General features: G+C 35.8%; 1 protein-coding gene across 1 annotated transcript in view; it reads left to right on the top strand.

Moving 5' to 3' along the window:
* Nucleotides 1-25,084, top strand: part of ATRNL1 (attractin like 1) — a 536,103-nt gene that overhangs the window by 82,774 nt on the left and 428,245 nt on the right. The window contains exons 11-13 of the mRNA XM_081954366.1: nucleotides 5,939-6,023; nucleotides 8,195-8,403; nucleotides 20,952-21,070. Coding sequence (XP_081810492.1) covers nucleotides 5,939-6,023; nucleotides 8,195-8,403; nucleotides 20,952-21,070 — 413 coding nt within the window. The remainder of the gene's footprint in view (nucleotides 1-5,938; nucleotides 6,024-8,194; nucleotides 8,404-20,951; nucleotides 21,071-25,084) is intronic.

Raw genomic sequence — 25,084 nt, forward strand, 5'->3', positions numbered from 1 at the left:
ATTATGCGAAGCTCCGGGGGCAGCTCATTCCAGTGGGAAGGCGCTCTCACAGAGAAGGCTCTCCCCCTGGGGGTCGCTAGCCAACACTGCCTGGCCGACGGCACCCTGAGAAGGCCAACTCTGTGGGATCGCACTGGACGGTGGGAGGCTACTGGTGGCAGTAGGTTAAGAGGTCGACAATCAGCTGCTTGTGCTAATCAGGCTGGGTTGAAGCTGAAACTGACTGTTTGCTGTTTGCTGCAAGGAGGCAAATTGCTGGGAAGCAGAGGCCAAAGGGTGGTGGCCGTGGGTGGGCTACATTTGGTGTATAAGCAGGGCTACATTTGGTGTATAAGATGCACCCAAATTTTCACTTTCTTTTAGGGGGGAAAAGTGCGTCTTATACTCTGAAAAATACGGTAAGTCTTAACAATAATTAGAATGCTGTAGAATATAATGCAGTTAACTATATTGAACCGAATGAAATGAAAGTTGAGTGGTTTTTTCTTTTTGGGAAAAGTGCTATTTTGTAAGTAGTGTCATTGTTACTTGTAAGTAGAATTCATTTTATTAATATCAAGCCACATTTCTCAAATAAAAACAAATTGAGATATTACAGCATTTATTCTCAGTAATAATGAAAATAATGAAAATGAAAAAAGAAACAAAATGTCAGATAGCTTTTTTATTGATCATGTAGCATTTTTATTTATTTATTTGCATCCTGCCTTTATTATTTTACAACTCAAGATGGGAACATATTTAATATACCTCCTCCTCCTATTTCCCCTATAATAGCAACCCAATGTGGTGGTTTGCAATGAGAGAGAGTGACAGGCCCAAAGTCATCCAAATGACTTTCATAGCTATTTTTGACTTTTTCATATTGACAGTGACTATACATATACATTTTATGTATACACATACGTATATGTTTGTGAGTATTAATTAAATACAGTCACTTGAGCAAAATATTGACATGCTTTCCAAAATGTAATGTAGCAATTGCAAAGCCATTAATTGCTATTTTTTGTCATTAGGAAAGCAGATCCAATAGCAAAAAAATCATAATTCTTTCATTCAGTTAGCAAAATTAAATATTTCTTTTAAGAGTACTTAATACACTATTCTTAATATCAATGTTATGCCTGGAATTAAAATACGTTGCTAGTTATTTAAAATATGAAGCTAAATTCATATTTTACTGAGAAAGGCAATTAAAAGAATATTTTTTCTTCTCAGATTTATTTGGATAGAGACAAAGATTCCATATATCATCTCAAATTTTAGTATTTTATTTGGTTTTTTTTCCCCATGTAATTTGAAACATTAAATGCTTATCTGAATGAGGGTGGCTGGTTGGTAACAAAACAAATGTTTCTTTTTAAAATTTACAGTGAAACTCAGATATCTTCATGTGTTTCATTCTAATGCAATTTCTGTATCAATAGCATTTAGAATTATGTGTATTTGTGAACAGTTGGGTAACCCTGAAGTCACTTTGATCAATGAGGCTAGAGCCAAACATACTAACCCTTTTATATCTCAGATGCTTTTGTTATGATATATTTAATTATAAATGTCTGTCTTTAGATATAATTTATGTGCTTCCACCGTTTACTCCAAGCAAGGACAAATTAAAACCGTTAAGTACAGCATACATTCTCTTTTGAAATAGTTACACTTGATAATGAATGAATATATATTTCATTTTAAAAAATCTATTTTTAAGAGTTTTCAAAAACTAAGCAAAATGACTTTTTAGCCCAGAAGTTTGTTCAATGTTTAGCCATTACTGGGAAGACTAAAGAAGATAAGAAAGCCTGCTTGTAACATGATTCTTTTTCTTTCTGTAGTATATTGAAAAGACCTGCCAGTTTGACAAATAACATGAGCAAAAAAGGAGTTATATCTACAGGCTGCAAGGATTCCTTATCTTAAACTTAGCTTTTAATAATGATTTTTGTTCAGAACTAAAGCCCACTTTCCCAGGGGGAAAAGAACAAAAACCCTGATTTGCTCTACCCTTGACCAAATTACAATAAATGGCATACAGGTCTTTTAGCTGCAGGCTTCTCTTCTTGTACAATTTAGTTGTTCAAATGCTTTTAGTAAGCAGTTTGATCCAAGTGAATTATAAGACATTGAACAGAATTTATCAAATAATTGACAAGCTGCTGAGATATTTATTCCTTATATTATTCCCATGAGAAAAATATATCTGAAATACAATCAATCCATAATTATTCAGTCTTATTTATTTTCCAGTCCATAATATCATTTTATCAAGACTCTTGTAAAACAAATATGAGAAATACACATTTATTGTTATTCCCTTCTTCCACTTTGATTGGCATCCTTTCACTATTTTATTATTGTAATATTCCTCTTTTGTGATTTTTTAAAGGCTTTTCCTTCAAGTTCCTTTCTGCCAAAGATTTTTGATATTTCTCATTAAGGCTTAAGTACTAGCAGCAAAATAGTGCATTATCAAGAATCATAGTAGTCATGGCAAGTTTATGGAACATATGAAAATTCTATGTTATGTTTTTGAACCTGAAAGATTAATACATGATTCTGATGAAGTGCTACTTTCTATATATAATCAGCTAATATTTTTAGGAGAGCTGTTAATAATACAGCTTCTATTTTCAAGTATTTTCTTTTGATAAAGTATTAGTAAGAACGAAAACATTAAGTTAATGTTAAGTAAACATTAAGTAAAACAAATAGCTTTATATGCATGTTGAAAATTAGAACTATGAAAACCATTAGGGACATAACTACATTTTCAACAATGCTGTGATGCAGCTGTAATGATGTAAAGCAGTGGTCCCCAACCTTTCTGGCTTGCGGACTGTCAGTGGCAGGAGGAAGATGGAATGATTTTGCGTGCACTGCTTGCACAAAGCAGCTTCACAAGCTCGCACGCACGCTGGCTGCTTGCGCAGCCTAGTTCCCAACTGGCTGTGGATCAGGCGTTGGGGACCCATGATGTAAAGGAATGTAGCGATTAAATTGGTAAATTAATGAATGAACTGTTAAGGGAGAAGAAACAGCAACTCAGTTCTGAGAAATGGAAAATGTTGATAAACATATTCTTGACTTTGTCTAATATGCAATAGGGAAGAATGAAACAATTCTTGAAAGACTAACACTTCTCTGCTTTGAAGAATTAGACCAGAAAACTGACACTCCATAGATTCCAGGTATACAGGAAGTCCTTGACTTACAATAATTTGTTTAGTGACTGTTACAGTGACAATGAAACAAGTGACTTAATGATTGTTTTTCCACACTTATGACTGTTGCAGCATCCACATGGTTGGGTAATTAAAATTTGGATGATTGAGAGATGGCATGTATTTATGACAATTGCAGTGTCCCAGGGTCATTACTTTTGCAACCCACTAACAAGCAAAGCCAATGGGGAAGCCAGATTCATTTAACTAACCATATTAGTAACTTAATTGCAATGATTCACTTAATAGCTGTGGCAAGAAAGGTAAAATGGAGCAAAAATTACTTAACTGTTGTGCTTAGGGTTGGAAATTTTGGATTCACTTGTCATAAGTCAAGTACTATCTGTATTACTTTATGTTGTAGACAGTGACGGAATCTTGAAAACCTGTCAGAATTTCTCTATCATTTTATACTAGTCAAAATCAAATCAAGTTCTTGATGATTTTGTTTCTCGGGGCTCAGTTTTTGTTTCTTCCCCTTCTTTTCCAAAGTTCTGTTTTATATTCCTTTACAAGTGAAAATATGAATATGTCAGGTTGAAATGTAAAGTAACCTGACCAAATTTGCAAATATTCTCAAAGACATGCTAAATCCTTTGGGTGTTGTGCTATAAGGACTAATATTTCATTCATGGAAATCCTTAGAACAAATCATTCTTTCAAGTGATTTTCACAACTTTATATGGAATGTATCATTTACTTAGGATGATGGAAGATATGAAAGTGGAATTCCAATTACTGCTAATAGAATCATTAGAAGGTGTTAAATATACCATATATTAATGGTTCTGGGAAAGTTTAAACTGGATGGTGTCAAAAGGATTCTAAACACTAATAATACCAGAAAGATTCAGCTACTGATTTTTGATGCTGGAAATATGACTGAAAACTGGTCACAGTGATATTCTGGTCCATGACGTATAGACAAATGAAACATTATTTGCAAAGTTTTAAGAACGTTGTATTTCAACAATGTTGAAAAGAAGGAATGACAAGCTGAAATCCATAAATAAGATGCTATCTCAGGAAACAAGGTTTTTTATTCTGTACTGTACATGATATGATGAAGAGCAGCATTCTAAAATATAATTATGAAACAATTGCAAAAAGATAATTTGACTTTGATTATTGTAAAGTTTATAATTGCTTGTGCAATGGCAAAATCTCTAGTGCAAATCCTGTAGGGCAAAGGAGAAATGTATTGCAGCTTGCAAACAGCATGTCTGCAGCAACCTACTAGAGTATCAGTAGTGTCATCATGCATAAAGCTGTATATAGAAAACATTCCAGAAGAAAACAGTTCTATTTTCACATTCCTCAAATGAAAAAGGTAAATAGATTAAAACTGAATAGGAATACTTAAAGAGACAACTAGTGCAATGCTTTTTACATGTCTGTACAGAAGCGGATTATATATAAAATTTGTGTCACATCCAAAGTAGATGCTACATTATTAATGTTCTCTGAAAGGAGTTGCAGTATAACAAACATAGTGATAAACCATGCAGTCCATACTGGCATGGCATAATGACAAATTGGTTTCAGATCAGATTACTATATAGTTGTATAGAGTTCAGTAGATATGAAACAGTTATGAATGGCAATATAAACATGAACATCAGGTAATACTTTCTAGAAATATATATTTATATATTAATATTGATTCAAGAAAAATATGCTTAGAAAATGATAGCAGTATAATTGCATAAACGGTAAAACATATTAAACACAACATGATAGCAAGCAACTTGCAATGGCCAGTGATACTACTGCCTAATATTACAATCACTATGACAATAGAACCCCAAGAAAAACATCCAAAATAAACTGAAAGATCCAGTCTCTAGAACAAAAAACAAAAGTCATCTACAACATACAGTATAAGGTTTGTAACTGTCCTCTTATAGGACAGATAGGGAGAAGATTTGGCAGAGCAGATCCATGAAGGCCACCTAGCAGTCGGAAGACACCATGAAAACTCCTTAATATCACAACAAATGTTCAGACTCAATCATAATTTCAACTGGAAACCTATGAGCATCCTAGACCAAGCTAATTCAAAAATATTAGCATATTCCTGGAGATTTGGAATTCAGACTAATCGGCCATCAATAAACACATGGAGATAAACCATTTACAAACCATTCAAAAGACATCATAATGAAACTAAAGAAGACAGAAACCAACAAAAAGCCCATTTCCCTACTCCTAAACCCAGATAAGCATGAATTAACACGAGGCAAACAAATAAAACAATAATACCCTAATCGATACCTTGGCAACATTGACAGGGTAAGTTACTGTATATAAACATGGAGCAAACCCCATCCTAGCACTGATGGGTAATGAAATGTTTGCTCCCAAGGATTTCATTCATACATTTTATGGCAGATAATATGTCTGCTGTAAGATAATAATATTGATCTACCTTGGAGGATAGACTAGATTACAATGAGTTTAATACAGTCGGTAAAATATGTAATATTTAAAATAATTAAAGGTTGTAGAGAAATATATTCAATTGTTATATATTAAGATATGTTTTCTAAGGCTTATAAACAGAAAATTATAATTATATATTTATATTATTTATAATAGAAAATTATTTCAACTTAATTTCATTGTGATGCGAGAGATTTTGATTGTTTTGTAATTATTACACTTTCTGCTAATACTGAAGTCTAGTAACAGCACATTATATTCTCTTCTTTTATTAGCTTGTGATGAATGGAAAATTCTTCAAAAACCAAGTCTTCATAGGGATGTGAACAGATTTGGTCATTCTGCAATTGTCAGCAATGGGTAATGTATTTCTCAACATTGGCTAAAAGAAAACACATATATCAATTGTTTAAAGGTGCCGAATTCATGAATAATATGAATTATTGTCTGGTTACCATGTAAGCCAATACTGAGTGTCCATTTAAATCAAAACTTGTAAAATATGAATACTTTCAGTATTAGTAATTAATTTATTTAAATTTAAATACTACTTCATTTGACCAAGTGTTTGTTACAAATAAAGTATAATGATTGAAAAACCTTGTAAAAAGAAATGTATAAATAAGACTGAAATTAAACTTGAAGATTAAAATATCTTAGACATTGAGTGAAGCGGTGAGATGCCCACATGATCACTTTGCTAAATTATTTTAAACCCAGTTCTCCCAATAGCAAACATTTAGCAGACAGAACAAAAAAACCTGTGTGCCAAAGGAGGGTAAATAGTTCCCCTCCATGCACAGAAGGAAACCTCTGCACTGGGCTGCAGAAGCAAAGATTGAAGCTTTATTTTTGCAGCCCAACAAAGGATTTCTCTCCCCCACCACCCCCGCACCCATGCATAGAAGGGAAGGACTGTCCTTCGGCAAGTGGCAGCAGCTTCCCTTCTCTATCTGGGGAAGCTGGCAGGAAAATTGCAAAGGATGATCACATGATCATGACCCTCTTGGCAACCAGTCCCAGTGTGAACAGGCTCTCAAGAACCAAGATCACTATCACATGACCTTGGGGAAGAGTATGAGACATGATATCCAGAAGTTCTATACAGATCATAAAAGCATTTTTTCTGAGTCATCTTAACTTTGAATGGTCTCTATATGACTGATTGTAAATTGAGGATTACTTGTCCTGCATAAATTTTAGGCAGAATCACATTTAACCTATCCCAAGAACAATTCTGTTTTGGAGCAATATCATTAACTAAAAAAGAAGATCACATTTCTGTATCTAAGACCCATTTACTTTTTTGAAAATGGGTCACAACAAACTACTTTACTTACGGGTAAGCATTTCAGACAGGAGAAGTTGGTACTGAAGATGCCAAACTAGGATTAACACCAATGCTTTGAATTGCACTCTGAATCCTGTAAAGCTGCCAAATTCTGAAACAATTGCAGTTTCTGAATGGAATCTTAAAAAGCATCTCCAGGTAGAGTTTATTGCAGTGGTCCCGGTGAGCATTGATACAGGTATGAGTCCCCCTGTGTGACTTCGATCCATTCATTTTTGGTTGCCTGATTTGAAGACAAATGAGAAGGGGTGTTAATCATAGCTTGTCTGCCTTTCTTAATCTCCACATATAATTTTTCTCTGATCAGCTTATTATTTTATTATTAGAATTACTTTATTCTGTATATCATATTGAATTGATTTTATATTGATGAAATTGCTTTGAACCATTGTTTTGACTTAGATTTTCAAATGCTATATTAAATGATCAACACTTAGATGTAATATTGTTCAATTGTGCATCATATATGTTGTAATATGTAAAAATTGTGAGTATGGTAAAAAATCATTACATTAATTTTCTATATTCTTATATTTAAATAGCCATCTTGCGAATTTTAAATTCACACGCTTAATGCCATGTTGACTTAAGGGAAAAAAGAGACACTCTTGGATAAAACTATGCTCAAGATAACCTAGTGAAGGACCTGAATGAATTTATTTTTATTAGAAATTACAAAAGTACCTAAATGATGTCATTCTTAATTCTATTAGATTCTGCCTCTCATATAGTTAGTTATATTATTCTAATTTCTGAATGTAGTCAAGAGTGAACTTGTTTGTAGGTGTCATTTGGATTTTTTTTTCACCTGTTCAAGGTCTACGTAACTTAAGACTATTACTGGAGAAACAGGGTTATCTTTTTTTATCCCATTTCTTCCATTTTTAACTGGCAGGTTTAAATTTTAAGGATGTGTAAAGCTGATTTTAGTCTTTTCCTCTGATTAACTTTGTTTTCCTCTGAAAAATAGAAGAATTTATTTATCAACTAGTTGCTCAGTTTCATAAAATGGTCCTAATGGGTTCAAGGGGCAACAAAAATGAACTTATTAGCTATAGTAATTGTAAAAATGTACATGTGCATTCAAATGCACTTTTAAAAGGGAATGAAAACAAGGCCGATTCATGACTTTGATATCTATTCTTGTAGAAAAACATTATTATTTTATTTTATTTGATAGGTCCATGTATATATTTGGAGGCTTTTCAAGCATTTTGTTGAATGACATCCTTGTATACAAACCTCCAAATTGTGAAGCATTCAGGGATGAAGATCTTTGTAAAACTGCTGGGCCAGGATTAAGATGTTTATGGAACAAAAATCACTGTGTGTCATGGGAACTTGGACATGATACTAACATCCTTAGGCCAAAATGTCCCAGAAAAATGGGTAGGTAAATTTCCTGTAATATTGAGAATACACATTAAACTAAATGCATGAATGCAATGAGTGTATTGCTTGGCCAATTCTGCTGTGAAAATGCATTTGGATTAAAAAAAAAATTATGTACATTTTTTAAGCTACCTAAACCAAGGTGACAATTTAAACAAGTGTGTGTGTGTGTGGAACCAGAGCAATTTCATGCATAGGCCAATGTGGTGTCTTTATGGTTGACCACATATTTTCAAAAATATTTCTAGTCTAATCGCATTCTCATGGGAACTGTCAGATAAAGGCTTCAGGATTATGACTTGCTTCTTCTTTCCATGGAGCAGCTCCAAACTAGACCTCTTCTTTACACCACCCTCTATTGTAGCCCTTCTACTGTAACTCCAATAGAAAGGAGAAATAGGAAATTTGTTATTAAGCATGTTGTATGATGTTATAGGTTTTGGAAACCTTAAAAGAAAAAGTAATGATGACCATTATTTAGAACTGATTGCAGAATCTAAGTATAAAGAATATATGTAGTTCACCTCTTTTGACAATTGATACATATATATGTGGTAATTCACATTGATTTTGCTTTTATTTCAAAAGCTATTCAATGGTGCAACTTTAACTTATTAAAACATGCCAATTATTAAGCTGTTTTCTGAAAATAACTGATAATAAAAAGATGAAAAGTTGAGAGACTGTAAGATGTTGAGATGACATATTGCCAATGCTTTATCAGGGTAGAGCATATAGACTTGAGAAAAAGTCTCTTTAGTTTTAGAAGATTTACAAATCAAAGAAAAAAGTACTGAGTTGAATTGAATGCTAGGCTAAAAGGGGAAATGATATGAATAACTTTTGAAAAGTAGGCAAGCACAGAAGGCATGTAAAAACCACTTTAAAAGGCCAATATAGCTTTTGTGATAAGAGGTTGAAAAGAATGTGGAAACAAATCAAGATGTATTAAATGAATTTTAAATACAGTAATCTTAGAATGTAACAAATTGAATGGAATTTACAGATGAACTTCTACAATCTCATGCCTGGTGCAGGACTAAAACAAATAGTAGTAGGATTAGGAGTACTACCATGTCCTACTACCCAGTATTTAATACAAAACAATACAATACAATAGTAGAGTTGGAAAGAAACCCTATACCGTTTCAGACAGATGGCTATCCAACATCTTCTTAAAGACTTCCAGTGTTGGGGCATTCACAACTTCTGGAGGCAAGCTGTTCCACTGATTAATTGTTCTACCTGTCAGGAAATTTCTCCTCAGTTCTAAGTTGCTTCTCTCCTTGATTAGTTTCCACCCATTGCTTCTTGTTCTACCCTCAGGTGCCTTGGAGAATAGTTTGACTCCCTCTTCTTTGTGGCAACCCCTGAGATATTGGAACACTGCTATCATGTCTCCCCTAGTCCTTCTTTCTCTTAAGCTAGACATACCCAGTTCCTGCAACCGTTCTTCATATGTTTTAGTCTCCAGTCCCCTAATCATCTTTGTTGCTCTTCTCTGCACTCTTTCTAGAGTCTCCACATCTTTTTTACATCGTGGCGACCAGAACGTTTAAACAAGTCTCATGAAACAATCCATCAACTCCTGTGGTCTATTCCATTGTTGAATAACTCATACTTTTAGGAAATGTTTCATGAAATAATCAGCATCTGTTTTCTTTTAACTGAAAATTATTGTTTCTTGTCCTGGTTCTAGAATCTGTGAACAGTTCTGCCCTGTTTTCTACAAAACAGCCCCTTAGATTTTGGAAGACATCTATCATGTCCCTCATTTTCTATCAAGCTAAACATACACAATGCCTTCAACCATTTCTTTTTTAAAATTCAGGAGTACGTACCATCTTAATTACCTTCTGCTTCACTGTCTTACTGAATGCAGTAATGCAGGAACATGAACAGAATGTAATATTAAGGTACATGATCTGATGAACACATAATTAAGAAGTGTGACTTCTTTTAGTTTTGATGCTATAATTCTGTTGATGCAGGCTGGGATAACACTTTTCTTTTTGCAATTTCATGCCTCATCTTTAACTAGAAATCTACCAAGGCACCCAGATATCTTTTCCATGCCCCACCCACAGCATGGTCCTTCCATTCTGTACACATCTTAGATTTTTTTTCCTGCCCAAATGTAGGACTTTTCATTTGTTCCTGTTGAAATTCATATTACCAGTTTATACTAGCTTGTTATTGTTCTTCTGGATCTTGTTACTATCATCTAAGCAATGCACCATTTTTCTATCTTTGTGAAGACTACATTCCCTACCTTCTTTATGTCAACTCTTTTGCTTATATCCATTTTGAATAGAATAAAGACAGAGTTATTTTGGGTTTCTTTCACCTTTCCTAGAACTAAGTTGTCATTTCCCTTCTTTAATTAATGGCTTCTCCATGCCGTCATCAAAGCTGTTTCCATATTCAAGTAAAACTGATTATCAACACCATAAAAAACATGCACAATAGAAAGAAACACTTCTGAAACAGGTAGCTGCTAATTAAGGAAATAAATGAGAGCTTTTCTAAAAGATAAAGATATTACTAGTCTATAAATTGTTCGGCTTGATAAGGACCAAAATTTCATGATCCCAGCTCTGCTTGTAGCATGTTCTTGAATGCTCTCAGATCAAAGGTAAAGATTTTCTCTGCTTCTGGGGAAAGTCATAATTATCCGGTAGACTCGAGGGAGGGGCGACTCTGGGATATTCTCACAGCCTGATTGGTCCAGAAGACTGAGGGAAATCTCTTTTAACCTCCTTCTTTCCCTGTGGTTCCCAGTTCCTCTCAGTCCAAGCATTGTATAAGTTCCCAGAATGAGTAAAATTTTATATTAATTAGATATATATTGGCTATTCTAAATTCCAAATTGTCTGAGCTGCCACTTGAAGGGACAGGGTCCTCCGTCTCGCAGCAAGCCGGGGGGAGAGTAAAATTGGCTCCGCTCTCCTCCTGTGATCTTTGGGAGCTCTGACCGAGCCCTGGAACTGCGGGGGTATCAGGCTCTTCTTTCGCAGCTCCGCGGGAAGGATGTGCAGCTATCTCTGCGGTGGTGGCTGTCCCCAGCCCTTCAACGCTGATCGGAGTTCTGGGAGCCGGATCGAGTGACCATCACTACAGCCGCAAGTCTGTCCGGTTGGGGAGTGCTCATGGATTCTGAGATAGCGCAGGGCTGTTGGACCCAGTCGGACTTTTGCCACAATATAAACTGGCTGGAGCTGAAGGCTGCCAGACTGTCTCTCCACCAGTTCAGAGGCATGATAGAGGGCCATTACATTCTTCTGTTGACGGACAATGTGGCCACAAAGACCCACATAAACCGCCAAGGTGAGACTCACTCAGAACTCTTTGGCTGGAGGCACTGAAACTAGGCTCCTGGACTGGTGTCAGTGATGTCGGAGCACATTTCGGCACGGCCAACCACCAGGCCAATTGGTTGAGCCATGCGACTGTCGACCACGGGGAGTGGCAGCTTCTACCAGAAGATTTCCCAGAGGTTCGGCTATCCATTGGTGGACTTGTTTGCAACCACGTCAAATGCCCAGCTCCTGAGATTCTTCACCCGTTTTCCAGCCCAGGCCGCAGAAGGGACGGATGGTCTCTGCAGCAGATGACCTCCGGGCCTGTTGTATGCCTTCCCCCCTCTCCCTCTGATCCTGGGGACCCTGAGGAAGGTAGTGGTAGAGAGGGCAGACATCATTCTGATCGCTGCTTACTGGCCCAGACGGCCTTGGTTTGTGGACCTCGTCCAGCTCTCCATCTCTCCACCATGGAGGATTCCTTGGGAGGAGCTTTACCTACGTCAGGAGGTCTTAATCCATCAAGAGCCCCAGTGGCTCCACTTGATCGCCTGGCGCTTGAGCGAGGCCTCCTGAAAAGTGCCAATTTGTCCTCACGAATTATAGCAACTCTTGAAGTGTCAAGACGCCCCTCCACCACTCAAATATACAACTCCACGTGGGCTGCGTTTGTTAAATGGTGCGGCCCATTCAGCACATGTCTGACGGAGGCCTCAGTCGCTCAAATTCTGGATTTCCTACAAAAAGGCCTGGATGGGGAGCTCTCCCATAACACCCTACGGCGGCAGGTAGCGACCCTGGTCTCGATCCTGCCGGGGGAAGGTCGCTCGTCTTTGCCTCAACACCCTTTGTCAAGAGGTTCCTAAGGGAGGTGGCTAATTTACAGCCTCCCCTTGTTAATAGGTTTCCAACCTGGGACCTGCTTCTAGTACTTAGGGCCCTGATGGGGGTTCCCTTTGAGCACTTGTGTACAGTTCACTTTAGGTTTCTATCTCTCAAGGTGGTGTTCCTGGTTGCTGTGACCTCAGCCAGATGCATCTCCGAGTTAGGGGCCCTGTCATCTAAGGATGACCTCTGCCAGTTCAACCAGGATAGAGTAGTTCTGAGGTTTGATCCTACCTTTCTCCTCAAGGTCAATTCGCCCTTCCATTGAGCCAATTTTTGCCCGACTCTCTCCCATGAGAGGAAGCGACTTTGGCACAGGCTGGACATGCAGTGCACTGTGCATATTTATCTCTGATGCACGTCTTCCGTAGATCTGAGGCTCTCTTCATTTCATTCCAACTGGGCCACGAGGGCTCCATTCGAAGACATTTGCCGGGCAGCCACTTGGGCCTCACCGACTCCGTTTATCTGCCACTACTGGCTGGATGCCTTTGCATCGGCTGAGGCATCCTTTGGGCGTAGGGTCCTACAACAGATAGTGACAGCCATTTCCCCCGAGTCTTAGTTTTCCCTCCCAGGGACTGAACTTGGGTACGTCCCAGGAGTCGGCCCTCCCTCGAGTCTACCGGAAAAAGAATGTTGGTCCTTACCTGAATGCTTCTTTTCGGTAGACGAGAGGGAGAAGCGACATCCCGCCCCTATTAAGACGTAGTTGGTAGTCAGTCGGGGGGGGGGAGGTTGTACCCTGTCTGTTGTCTGTGTTTGTTTGACAGTATGCTTCTACTCATGCGGCTTCGAGGAACTGGGAACCACAGGGAAAGAAGGAGGTTAAAAGAGATTTCCCTCCGTCTTCTGGACCAATCAGGCTATGAGAATATCCCAGGAGTCACCCCTCCCTCTTGTCTACCGAAAAGAAACATTCAGGCAAGGACCAACGTTTTTTCTCAAAAGCTCTCTCCGTGCTTTGAATACAATTTATTTCTGATTTCAAGATGTAATGAGTTGGCCTTCCTGACCAAGGCTTGTAGAGTAAAATATATTCAAAGAGATGCTCAGTGAATGAATTATCAATTGCGGAATTGTGGCAGAAGGAACTATTTCCAAGCTTCCTTTTATTAAATACAATAAAGAAAGTTCAGATTATGATAACTTTTCTTCATAATACTTTTTATCATTTTCAAGGTTCTATTTGACTGGGTCCTTTATACCCCATTCTTTCTCAGTAGAAAGAATAGTTATTAGTGGACATAAAGAATCTTTTTTTCCATCACATCCTGAATTGTTGCCACAAGAAGGCAGCAGTCTCTTGATAGTCTGGATAACAGTTTACTGCTTTGATTCTGTCAGTAGGAAGCCTCGTGTTACAACCACCTGTCATTTCTTTCCCTTCAGAATAGAGACAGAACTCCATCCCTTTTCAGATCCCAGTAGACTTCTCTATATCATTAATGAGGCTTGTGAAAGCTCTTTTTCATCCAGAAACTTTACCCACAATGAAACTTTGGAATCTATCCTGAAGGTCCAGATAGTAAAACATCTTCTTGATGAGCTTAAATATGTAACTTTTTCTCTTTCCTTCTCCTCTATTTCACATTGTTCCATTTTCTAAGATGCATCTTGGTACTTATTTCTCCACAAGCATTTTCTGTGTTTATTCAATAAATTCCCATTTTTCCTATAACTTTGCCACTATATTTGTACAATATGCAGCATTCTTATTATGCCCAGGAAACAAAAACAAGAACAACTTCCTACGTTTATATCTTCTCTGATGAATAACAAGTGTCTCTTTTTTTCCAGAACTTCCGTTAGTTCCCTCTTCAGTGTTGCTTCTTCAGTGAGCTGTGTCTTCCTTATTCTGTGGTGGCACAGTGGCTAGAATGCAGTATTGCAGGCTAATTATGCCCACGGCCAGGAGTTCAATCCTGACCAGTTCAAGATTGACTCAGATTCCATCCTTCCGAAATTGGCAAAATGAAGACCCATTGTGGGCAATATACTGACCCTGTATACCTCTCAGAGAATATGTGCGATTGCTATTATATATTCCCTGAAGCTTCTAGATCAGTGATAAGTAGTCCTTCAGCCACATATAATAGGCAAACAACAACATAATTTGCAATCAACAGTATGGAAATCAACATCAGCAGTTAAGAATCAAATAGTAGCAGTTAGGAGTAAATAAGATACATGACTAATACAGGAGGTAAAAGCAGTTGATTTTAAAATATATTTAGATTAATGAAAATGTGACAACTTTTTCTTATTTCATGACTTTCCATATCATTTTCTTTGGTAAACAATTGAAATGATTGCTTCCATTTCAGATTGAACAGTGCTAGAAATAAATTGTCATACTTTGATGAATGCTTTAAGACTCATTTTAACATTTATTTTATATTGAGAATTCTTTTGATAAGTTTAAGAGATACGTTTTTAAATGTTTGTAGTCCTTGCAACTAGTTGTACTATTATGATTGAATCTTGAGGATGTTAGGATGTTTGAAGACTTTTAAGACCTACATTGCTTGTTGCTGTGACGGATTAAATTATTAGAACAGGCTGCAAGGTTAAAGGAGTTAATAGGTGTTTTCTTGTGGTGTAGATTAGTTTTTCGTTGCTAAATGGGGACAAAATTACATTCCATCTGAAGAAACCTGCACTTGCCATGGATATTTTGCAGTTATGGAACAATGTCAAATTCTTTGTTTCTGTGAAAGGAGATTGGGAAAAGGTGGATCCCATGCAAATGATATTAATTATCTGGGCATTTTTCCAGATGTATTTGGTCAGGATGTTAACTGAAACACTCTGATAGGTGTGGTAGATGATTTACAAATGGATGTCAAGAATATAGTCCTGCTAATTCTTCTGGGCTTCTTGGAGCTTTCTTTATCATAAACTTTGTTAATAAATTATTACTATTGCCCTTCTTGGTGTCTGGTGATATTGTGCTTTGGATGTCCTATCTTTTAATTGCTAGTCCTACTAAGACACATCTAAAAAATGGTAATGAAAGAGTGATGTTCAACATATAGTTTACAGTTTTATGTGACCATAGGATTCCATCTTCTCTGCATAAAATACAAGGAAAAATCTTCCATAGGTTTTCTTTGTTACCATAAATTCTAAATAATGTGCTGTTATACTGATACTGGGGTAGATAATAATAAAGAAACTAAATATCTATATAGAATTTTTTCTTTTTAAATAGGAATGTTATTAAAAATAAGGAATGTGATTAAAAAACAGTCCGTTGGTTTCGCCCTCCTTTCAAAGGAAGATGCATGGTTTGTAAATGGTTCTAGCCTGAACTTGGATTTCCAATTAGTGGTTTTGGTAAATCATTGCAAGAAGAAGAAACCTTAGAATATGGCTTCTCTTTGGGCTAATTAAAGAATTATTAACTGATATCATAGAAATGCTGGAGTGTAAAGAGTGCTGAATTCACCTCACAGGTTGTTGTTATGGAAAAAACAAAGGGATGAAAGTGCGTTAGATACTGTACATTTGCTGACTTGAATTATTTGTAAAAATTATTTGTAAAAATAATAAACATTGTATACAAATAAGTACTTTTTGGAATTTTCACTGATTAGTATAAAGCAAATATGATCCATTTACTTCATGTAAAGCTCCCATTATAAAATTGTTCTTAAAATAGCATCTAACCTCTGTATTGGTATATACATGGATCCCTTATAATATTATTACTTTGGATCAGCATTATTCTATAGAAGTTGTTTACACAATTTTTGCAGAATTAAAACTTGAGTTTTATTTACCTCAGAGTGCTTTTTTTAAATTCAACAAGTATTTGCCATTTATTTGGCCTAGATTTTATTGATGCTTATGAATTTCTACAATGGGTAGAGGAATTTGGTTAATTTTTTATTTTTAAAAAGTTGAAAGAGATTGATGAAATTAATATTAATTACCTATGCAGCATTACAATACAGCAATGAATTTGGATGTTATGTTTGGTAATAATGAAGACTGTCTTTAAACAATATGAAATTAGTTTAGCTATATCCCTAATTTATATCTCAATGGTAACCATTTTCAAATATATGTTTTTGTTAAGGAAAACTGTCTCATAAGAACTTAACTTATGCTGTGTTGAGGAAAGTTCAGAATAGTGAACTGTTATTTTAAAAAATGTGATATTTTCTTAAAATCTTATCAATTTGATGTGGTGAAGTACAACATTCTGGTAATATTGCTGAATAGCATGTTATATCTCAATTCACAATTCAGAAACTTCAAAGTTAAGTTGAAGTTGAAAAATGAATAAATCTCCTTATCTTTAGGCATAGTTGACATTTATGTTGCAATTCTTTAATATATATGATTAAAATTGCATATTACATACTATAGTGTAGTTAGAACTCTTGAGACGATGCTCCTCTAAAATTGAATACCTTTATTACAGATTTTTAGCTTTTACCCATAAATATATAACTAGTGAAATGAAATGCAAGTAATCTACATTTTGAAATAATTAATACTATTTTATGTTCCAAATATTGCCTTCATACCATATGCAAAGCCTTTATGTAGTCAGTTTGGTTTAAGTATACATTGGTGAAAGAATTATCTTTCAGAATTATCTGTAATCCTGAAATACAGTGACCTGTGATATTGTTTTGGGGCTATTTTGTATCAACCGCTTGTTTCAAGTCATGCCACAACATTTTAGTTGGATTAAGGTCAGAATGGTGACTTGGCCAATCCTCTATTAGGATAGTTGATATGCTTTGTGAGGGCATATATTCATTATGTATATCCTAACAGTTTCCTGGCTACTGATTTTCTACTGTGTTCTGAGTTTTCTTTAGGCACAGGACAACGCCCCCCACAAACACAGACAATAAAACCCCTGAACATCCTGGTTACCCCTAAATTCTGAAAAACAGAATGTAGCCAGGTATTAAACAGTATATATTGTCCAAAGAATATCCGGGACAATTAAAATGGATTGAGCAAAGAGAATAAAATCCATCTGGAGTTGGATTGCTAAGCAGTTCAGCCATGATTGTTATAAGTCTCATACTATCTTCACTGTCTAAATGCTTTCTCCAATTTTGATCGTGTTATCACTATGTAATAGAGATATGTGGTCTGATCATGTACCAACAGAAATATTGTTAAAAAGTGTCTTTTTACCTATGTTTTAGAACATAGTTGTATGAATTCATGTGTCTGCTTAGTCATCAAGCGGGGATCCTATGCTTGGTCCAAATTAATAAAGGAACATAAAATTGTACTGTGCAACTGTGCTGCATATGTGTCTCCCAGGGTTTATTTATTTATTTAGCATATGGTGATGTTACATTAGTTAGCTAAGAGATTATAATGCTAATACAGAGTAGTAGTTTGGCTGCCTAAGATTGCTAGCCCTGTTTGGTTCATGCTTATGAGCTTCCCAAGATGCACCACAGAGGACGAGCTAAAAGATGTGGACTTCCTGCAGCATCATCTGGGATCCTCTTTCTATACTTAAGCCACCTTGCCAATGGGCCTTGCCAATGGGCTGGGAAGGTCCACCACAAGCAGGATTCTTAATTGTCCGCACAAAGCACCAACTTGTCTCCCGCTGATGTGGTACCTATTTACTTGCAAATAACATGCTTTTGAACTGCTAGATGGCAGAAGCTGAGGCAAGTGATAGGAGCTCACCCCGACACACAATGTTAGAACTCGAACTGCTGGAGCAAATACCATCTCTAGCATGTTAAGTCACTGAGCTCTTTTTCTTCTGGGGTAAACATGTGAGAGAATCAGGTTTGCAAAGGAAGGAAAATGAGGATGATGTTTAAAAGGCTGCAGCCAATAATTCACAATGGAGAAATCAATTTAACTTCATTATATTAATATAAAACATGTACATTTTGTGCTGCATGTCACGTTTATGTACAAGTGAGTCATCTTGTAATGGATTCATTCTAAGTGGCATCACAAATGGTGAATTTCCTGCATATTTTTTCAGCTTAATAATATTCAACTTCTGTATGTATCTTAGATATATACCCCTCAGTATAGGAATATTTTTATTATTTTGATTAGAGTTAATAAATATTTATATACTATGAATATTTTTCCAGTTCATTGGCTACAAACTGGTACAGTTGCAGGCAGTACATAAAAAGATGAAAACAGAAAAATTGAACATTCCAGTACTGTTGATGTTGTTTTAATTGTACAAGTCCTTAGAAATAAAGTTCAAACTAAAATAAGAAATGTAAATAATACAGTTTTATCAACTTTCATTTTATGTGGACTGTCAAGAAAATAAATCAAATGTGAACAATAATAGCAATAATATGAATCCAGAAAAATTACAAGTTCATCTGGAAACAAACATTCCAATTTGAAAGACAAAAGTCCCAAGTCTTTCAAAAGAAAATGTGCTGAATTCCATAGAATAATTTGTGCAACAACAAAAGTGTCTTTGAAACTTGCTGTCTTGTGATTTATCATATAACAAAAGCAGGTGAAGCTTTTACTCTTGCAGAAAACTTGGTTAAACCATGCAGAAAAGATCTAGTAGAATTCATGATTGGTCATTTTTAGAAATAATGAGTATGTACTACTGTTTGATAATGATGTGTAAAGGTTATGTCATTTTTTTTAATGAGAAGAAACTAATAAAACAAGTAAAGCAGAGCACAGCAGGTTTTCCTTTCAAGCAGGTAAATCCACTGATGTTTCAAGTTTAGCAATCAAATCTGTGTATTTGCTTATGTAGAGTCATTTGTTGAAGAAGAAATGCTGATTTTCAAATCTCTGCCTATCAGAATCATGGGATTAGAAACATTTACTTCAATTATGAAAGAACATACAATTCTTGGTATTTGTGTAGCAGTATATATACAATGATGGAGTAACAGATATAGCTGATTGTAATAATGTTAGATGCTGTAGCCTGCATAGAAGAATAGCTCAACATATTTTCATTCATTGCCTTTATTGTTATGTACTTGCAGAGAAACACATGCCATAAGAATTCAATGTTGTACTCAACAGTTAAAACTGAACTTTATAAAAGCAAAATTTACAAAATTCAGTTTTAACTGTTGAGTACAATCTTGAATTTATCCTCTGGGTATTTACTATGCTATGTAAAGAAATTGGGAGCCCACATAACTAATGCAAAGTGAAAGATGACTGTCTTATGGAAAAATATTGGTATGGTATGGACCACAAGTTCAGGTTATCTGAGGGACTGTCTCTTGCCGGTCACATCCACCTGGAATGGGGAGGGAAGGAATGTTGTGTGTCCTGTCCCCTGACGTGGTACATCTGATGGAACCCAGAAGAAGGGCCTTCTCCGTAAAGGCACTAGGTGGTTTTGTATTAACACACAATTAGAACTTATGGTTCCTCAGTTTCTAGGTTGGTGCCTTAACTGCTACATCAAACTAGCTTTCTTATAAGTCACAATTCTGCAGATTATAAATCATTCTGAAAGTTCATAAATTTTCTCTCACCTCAATGTCATGTTGTGCAAAATTTCAACCATGATTTCTAAACTATGATTTTTAGTTACCCTTTTATGACTTTTTGAAGTATTTCTATACCATGTTTATGAAGCCATCTAATATTGTGAAACCTATCTAAATAATATTGAATAAATGCATACATATGTTAAATTAAGGCTTAATATAGTAAGTGAACCCTATGGTAAATAAATAAATAAACTGATAAGATGCTTGAGACCTCCACAATCTTGAATTCATCCTCTGGATATTTATTGTGCTATATCAATCAAATCCCCATCCAATTAGGAAATCATTGGCTGCTAAATCTGCATTTGCTGGTATACGTTTGATGTACTAATACATTTGTTGCAAAGATATGATGAGATAAAAAGGGCCAGTAAGGTGATGATAGGCTTCTCGTTTACTTTGTATGTGCTGCATGTAAGAATATACACATAGTCCAATATAAAATAAAATAAAATATAACAGACAGGACATTAAATTTACTGTGATACTTTGATCAATTAATGAGTAAAGAATGAAAATTTCACATGAATGTGAAGTTCACATGAATATAACAAAAACTTATAAATTGTATAGAAATTATTTTTTTTAGAAAAGGTTGTTCCGGGAATGATTGGTAAGCCTAAAACTAGAAAAGTTCCCAGTAGAGTATATGCATGACTGAGTTTAAATGAAATATAACCTATATTAATTGCTTTTTATTAAAGAATGTTAATCTTAGACTAAAAGTTGCATTTGCAATTAATAGTACAATGAATATTGTTTATAGCAACAGTTAAAAATGTGCAAATTAAAAAGCATGACATTCTCAGTCTCTCATGTTGATGTTTTGTGACACTTTCCATTTGTCTGATAGCCGCAGCAGATGACAGATGTTACAAATATGCAGACTGTGCCAGTTGTACTGCTAATACAAATGGCTGTCAATGGTGTGATGATAAGAAATGCATTTCTGCAAACAGTAATTGCAGCATGGTGAGTGTTGATTACTACATTGTGGTTTTGTTAATGATCCTGCTTTGTAATCATTAACTTGCTCTTTGGTGCCATCAAATGTAAATGTCATATTAAAATCAGAGTTTGATGCTAATGCTGAATTAACATCATACATTAATTGCAAATGTATTTAATATAATTGAAAAGAGAAATAATGAAACTTGTACAACAGTTATTTTCCCATTTTACTTTCCAATAAAACAAAGCACTTCAACTTGAAGTAACTAATTTAATAACTTAACGTACTCTGAAGCATTCTTCATCTCTAGCCATTGGGGAAGTATGAATCATAATCATGTAGAGGCCTTTTGGCTGTTTTCCCCTTCTTCATAAACTATGCTCAAATTTGCAAAATTAGTGCAGGTAAGAAAATTATGCATGTCAAATAATCAAAATACATTTATCAGAATTAAATAGAAGTTCATAACCACTTCTATTTTATTACCAGTTTATCAGGAATAATTGTTCACAGTTGATATTTAAAATGTTTCTCAAATTAATGCATGCTTACTGGTAAAGAGTACCATTGAAATAATAGAATTGTGGGGCTGAAAGGGACCTTGCAAGTCTTCTAATCCAACCCATTTTGTATTGTGGAAATCAAAAAGAGACACAATATTGCAAACATAATCTGACAAATACTGCATAAAGTGAAACTATTGCTTCTTCTATTTTTGACATGATATATCTGCTGATACAATCCAAGTTTTCATTGGCTTTTTGCCAATTTATACACAATGCTAGTTGGCACCTAATATGTGTCCTATCAAGACATCCATATTTTTCACAAAACTACTATTGCTGAGCCAAGTATCTTCCATCTTGTAGCCGAACATGTGATATATTATACTTTGGACTGGAATCCTAAATTTGTCACCACTGAACTGCATTATCTCCAAGTTGTATCATCGTCTCTTCAAGTTGTATCATCTGCAAATATATTTCATATTTCGATGGACATTTTTTTATTTTCTTATTTGTCATTTATAAAAACTGCTGTTGAGATTAGAATAGAACCCTGGTACAATGCTGACAACTGTCTGCTTTTAGATTTAGAACCATTAAGGACCATGTATTGGATATAGTTGTTCAACCAACTGCAAATCCATCTGATACTCCATCCATCTTACATTGTTTCAGTTGATTGAGAAGCACACTGTGGTCAAGATCTAGGTACATTACATCCAGAACATTCCCTTGGTCTACTAATCTAGTTACTTTTTCATGCACATAACGTAAGATTTTTCTGGTAAAATCTTTGCTAGTTGATAGTAATCATCTTTTTTTCTTTTTGACTGCTTGCAAACCCATTGATCTTTTCCAGGATTTCCCATGTTTTGATGAAAAACTAATTGATCTGTGGTTTTCTGGATCAACTTTTTCCTAAAAAAAGAAGAAGATTGGAACTGTTTTGCAATTTTCTGTTACTTCCCTTATACTTCAGCAGTTTTCAAAGATTAAAGTCAGTGATTTTGATATCATATCTTACAGTTCCTACCCTCAAATGTATTTCATCCAGTGCAGGAGACTTGAATTCATTCAAAGCAGCTAGCTATTGTCTCAACATTTCCTTACCTATTTTGACCTCATTTTTTCCCCCTATGCCCTATGGGACAGCTTATAATTTCCTTTTGCGAACAGATAAAAACAAATTATAAATCAAGCAGTTTAGCAGTTTGTTGCACACCCATCTTAGCATGTTTTCCAAACAGAAGATCTTTCATATCCTGAATTTCTTGTTCTCTGAAACTGCAAGAAAAATGTAGAGTTGTTTTTAGCATTCTTGCAGACCTCAGGTCATTCAGAGTCTTAGCCTTTCCATTTTTACAGATTCAGATTATTTGTTGATGTTCTGTTTGTACTATATGATCGTCTTTTCATTTTAAAAACTAATTCTTTTTGTATTTCAACATAGAAAACTCTTTACATAATTAACTCGGTCTCATCAGCTGTTTCTAGATATTTTCCTTTTTGGTTATATTGTTTGGACCATAATCACATCTTTTTTTTTTTCAGAATTTGCTCCTGAATTGTTTTTCTTTCAGGATTTCTATCCTACTTTTTCATTTGTCCCTACAGAGTGCAGTTGGTCTTATTCTGAAAAAGTGTATAAAACTGCAAAGGAGTAGTCTTTTGATTGCAAATGGAATGTAGAAATAGTTATGATATGAATTGGGCGTTCTTTTTGAAGTTGCTGGTCTGTATCTCCTAAGTTTTCTAACTGTTCTCCATGCGGACTTAGGTTATTACAAATTGATTCAACATTATCTGATGAGCCTTCGACTGTCCCACTGATAGTATAAATGAACTCATCAATAAACAGAAAGATTCATGAGGATAAATTGCAAAGTTATATTAGGAACAATTTGAGCAGTTGATAATGGAACTATCTAGTTTAAAAGATAGTGACTTTGCCCTTCTGGGGAATATTCAAGCAGACACCAGATAACCATCTTTGATGATGTTTTAAACTGAGTATCTGAATTATATTAGGTATTGAATTTGAAAGCCAAAGTGGAATAATATAACTCTAGAGCAACGATGGTGAACCTTTTTTGGCTTGTGTGCCATAAGTGGGGGGAGCGCAGGGGAGTCGTGTGCAGGCATGCCGCACCCATAATGCAAAGCGCGACCCCCTTGGTGCGCATGCGTGCACTACAGGCACGACCCCTCCCATTTTGGCATGCTTTTTTCGTTCTCCCCAGGCTCCAGAGGCTTTATAGGAGCATGGGGAGGGCAAAAACAGCCTCCCCTGCCCCCCCGGAAGCCCTCCGGAGTCTTCAGGGACCTTCAGGAGGCTTCCCTGAAGCCCCCGAAGCAATCAAAATGACCCTCTGAGCAAACCAGAAGTCACTTCCGGTTTGCTCGGAGGGTCATTTTAAGCACTCCGAAGGCTTCAGGGACCTTCAATAGGCTTCCATGAAGCCTCTGGAGCAGTCAAAACGACCCTCCGAGCAAACAGGAAGTCCGTTCCCGAACTTCTGGTTTGCCCATAGGGCCGTTTTTTTGCACTCCAGAGGCCTCAGGGAAGCTCATGAAGCCTCCGACAGCCTCCGGGAGGGGGCAGGGGAGGCTCTTTTCGCCCTCCCCAGGCTCCTATAAAGCCTCTGGAGCTTGGGGAGGGCAGAAAATGGCTTTAAAAAAGGGTGAACTCAGCTGGCTAGCATGTGCATGCGCACTGGCCAGCTACCAGGGCAGCGCCTCGCATGCCCTGACAAATGGCTACGTGTGCCACCTGTGGCATGCGTGCCATAAGTTCACCATCACTGCTCTAGAGTTTTAAGAGTTTGTATATTTAATTTTGAAGATAAACAATATCTTAACTGATACATTTTGAAGACACATATTTTGTTCAGGTTAATTGCCTGATTATTAAATACAGTAGTCAGGACTAACTTTACAATAATAATGTATATTCGCATAACAGTGCTTACTCTTATTAATATTATTGTCTTTTATTTTGATATGACATTTTCCATATTGTAGAGGCATATAGTATTGTTTTAAAGAAGATTTTCATGCTGTTTATTTTCCTGAATTTAATAAGAGGGTATACTTAAACCTTCCTTCCTTAGACACTTCTTACCACCCTGATATATGTTCCCTTGGGGGAAAAAACATGAAGATTCTTATCAACAGTGATGGACTTTACTTATGTGTTATCGGTGGCATACAGTAGTGCTTTTGACAGAAAATAAAATTACTTGTGATAAGGGTAAAGTCTCAGAAATATATAAGAATACTGTGGATATTTCTCTAAGTCGATGAAACCATTTATGGGTATGATAACTATTTATCTTTAAAAACACACAAATATTGGAAGAACTGCATTTACACAAATACTTTAAGAAAAAAATCTTCCAAATATCAGGTTATGTGATTTTTCATATATGATGCTTTGAATAGAGAAGGTAAACAATCTAGATAAGAAATGAAGAAAGGAAAAGACCAAGAATATTATATTATATATCATTTAAGGCCTGTTAGGCAAGG

This window comes from Natrix helvetica, assembly GCF_964273705.1.
Source record: "Natrix helvetica genome assembly, chromosome: 5".
Classification (NCBI taxonomy): domain Eukaryota; kingdom Metazoa; phylum Chordata; class Lepidosauria; order Squamata; family Natricidae; genus Natrix; species Natrix helvetica.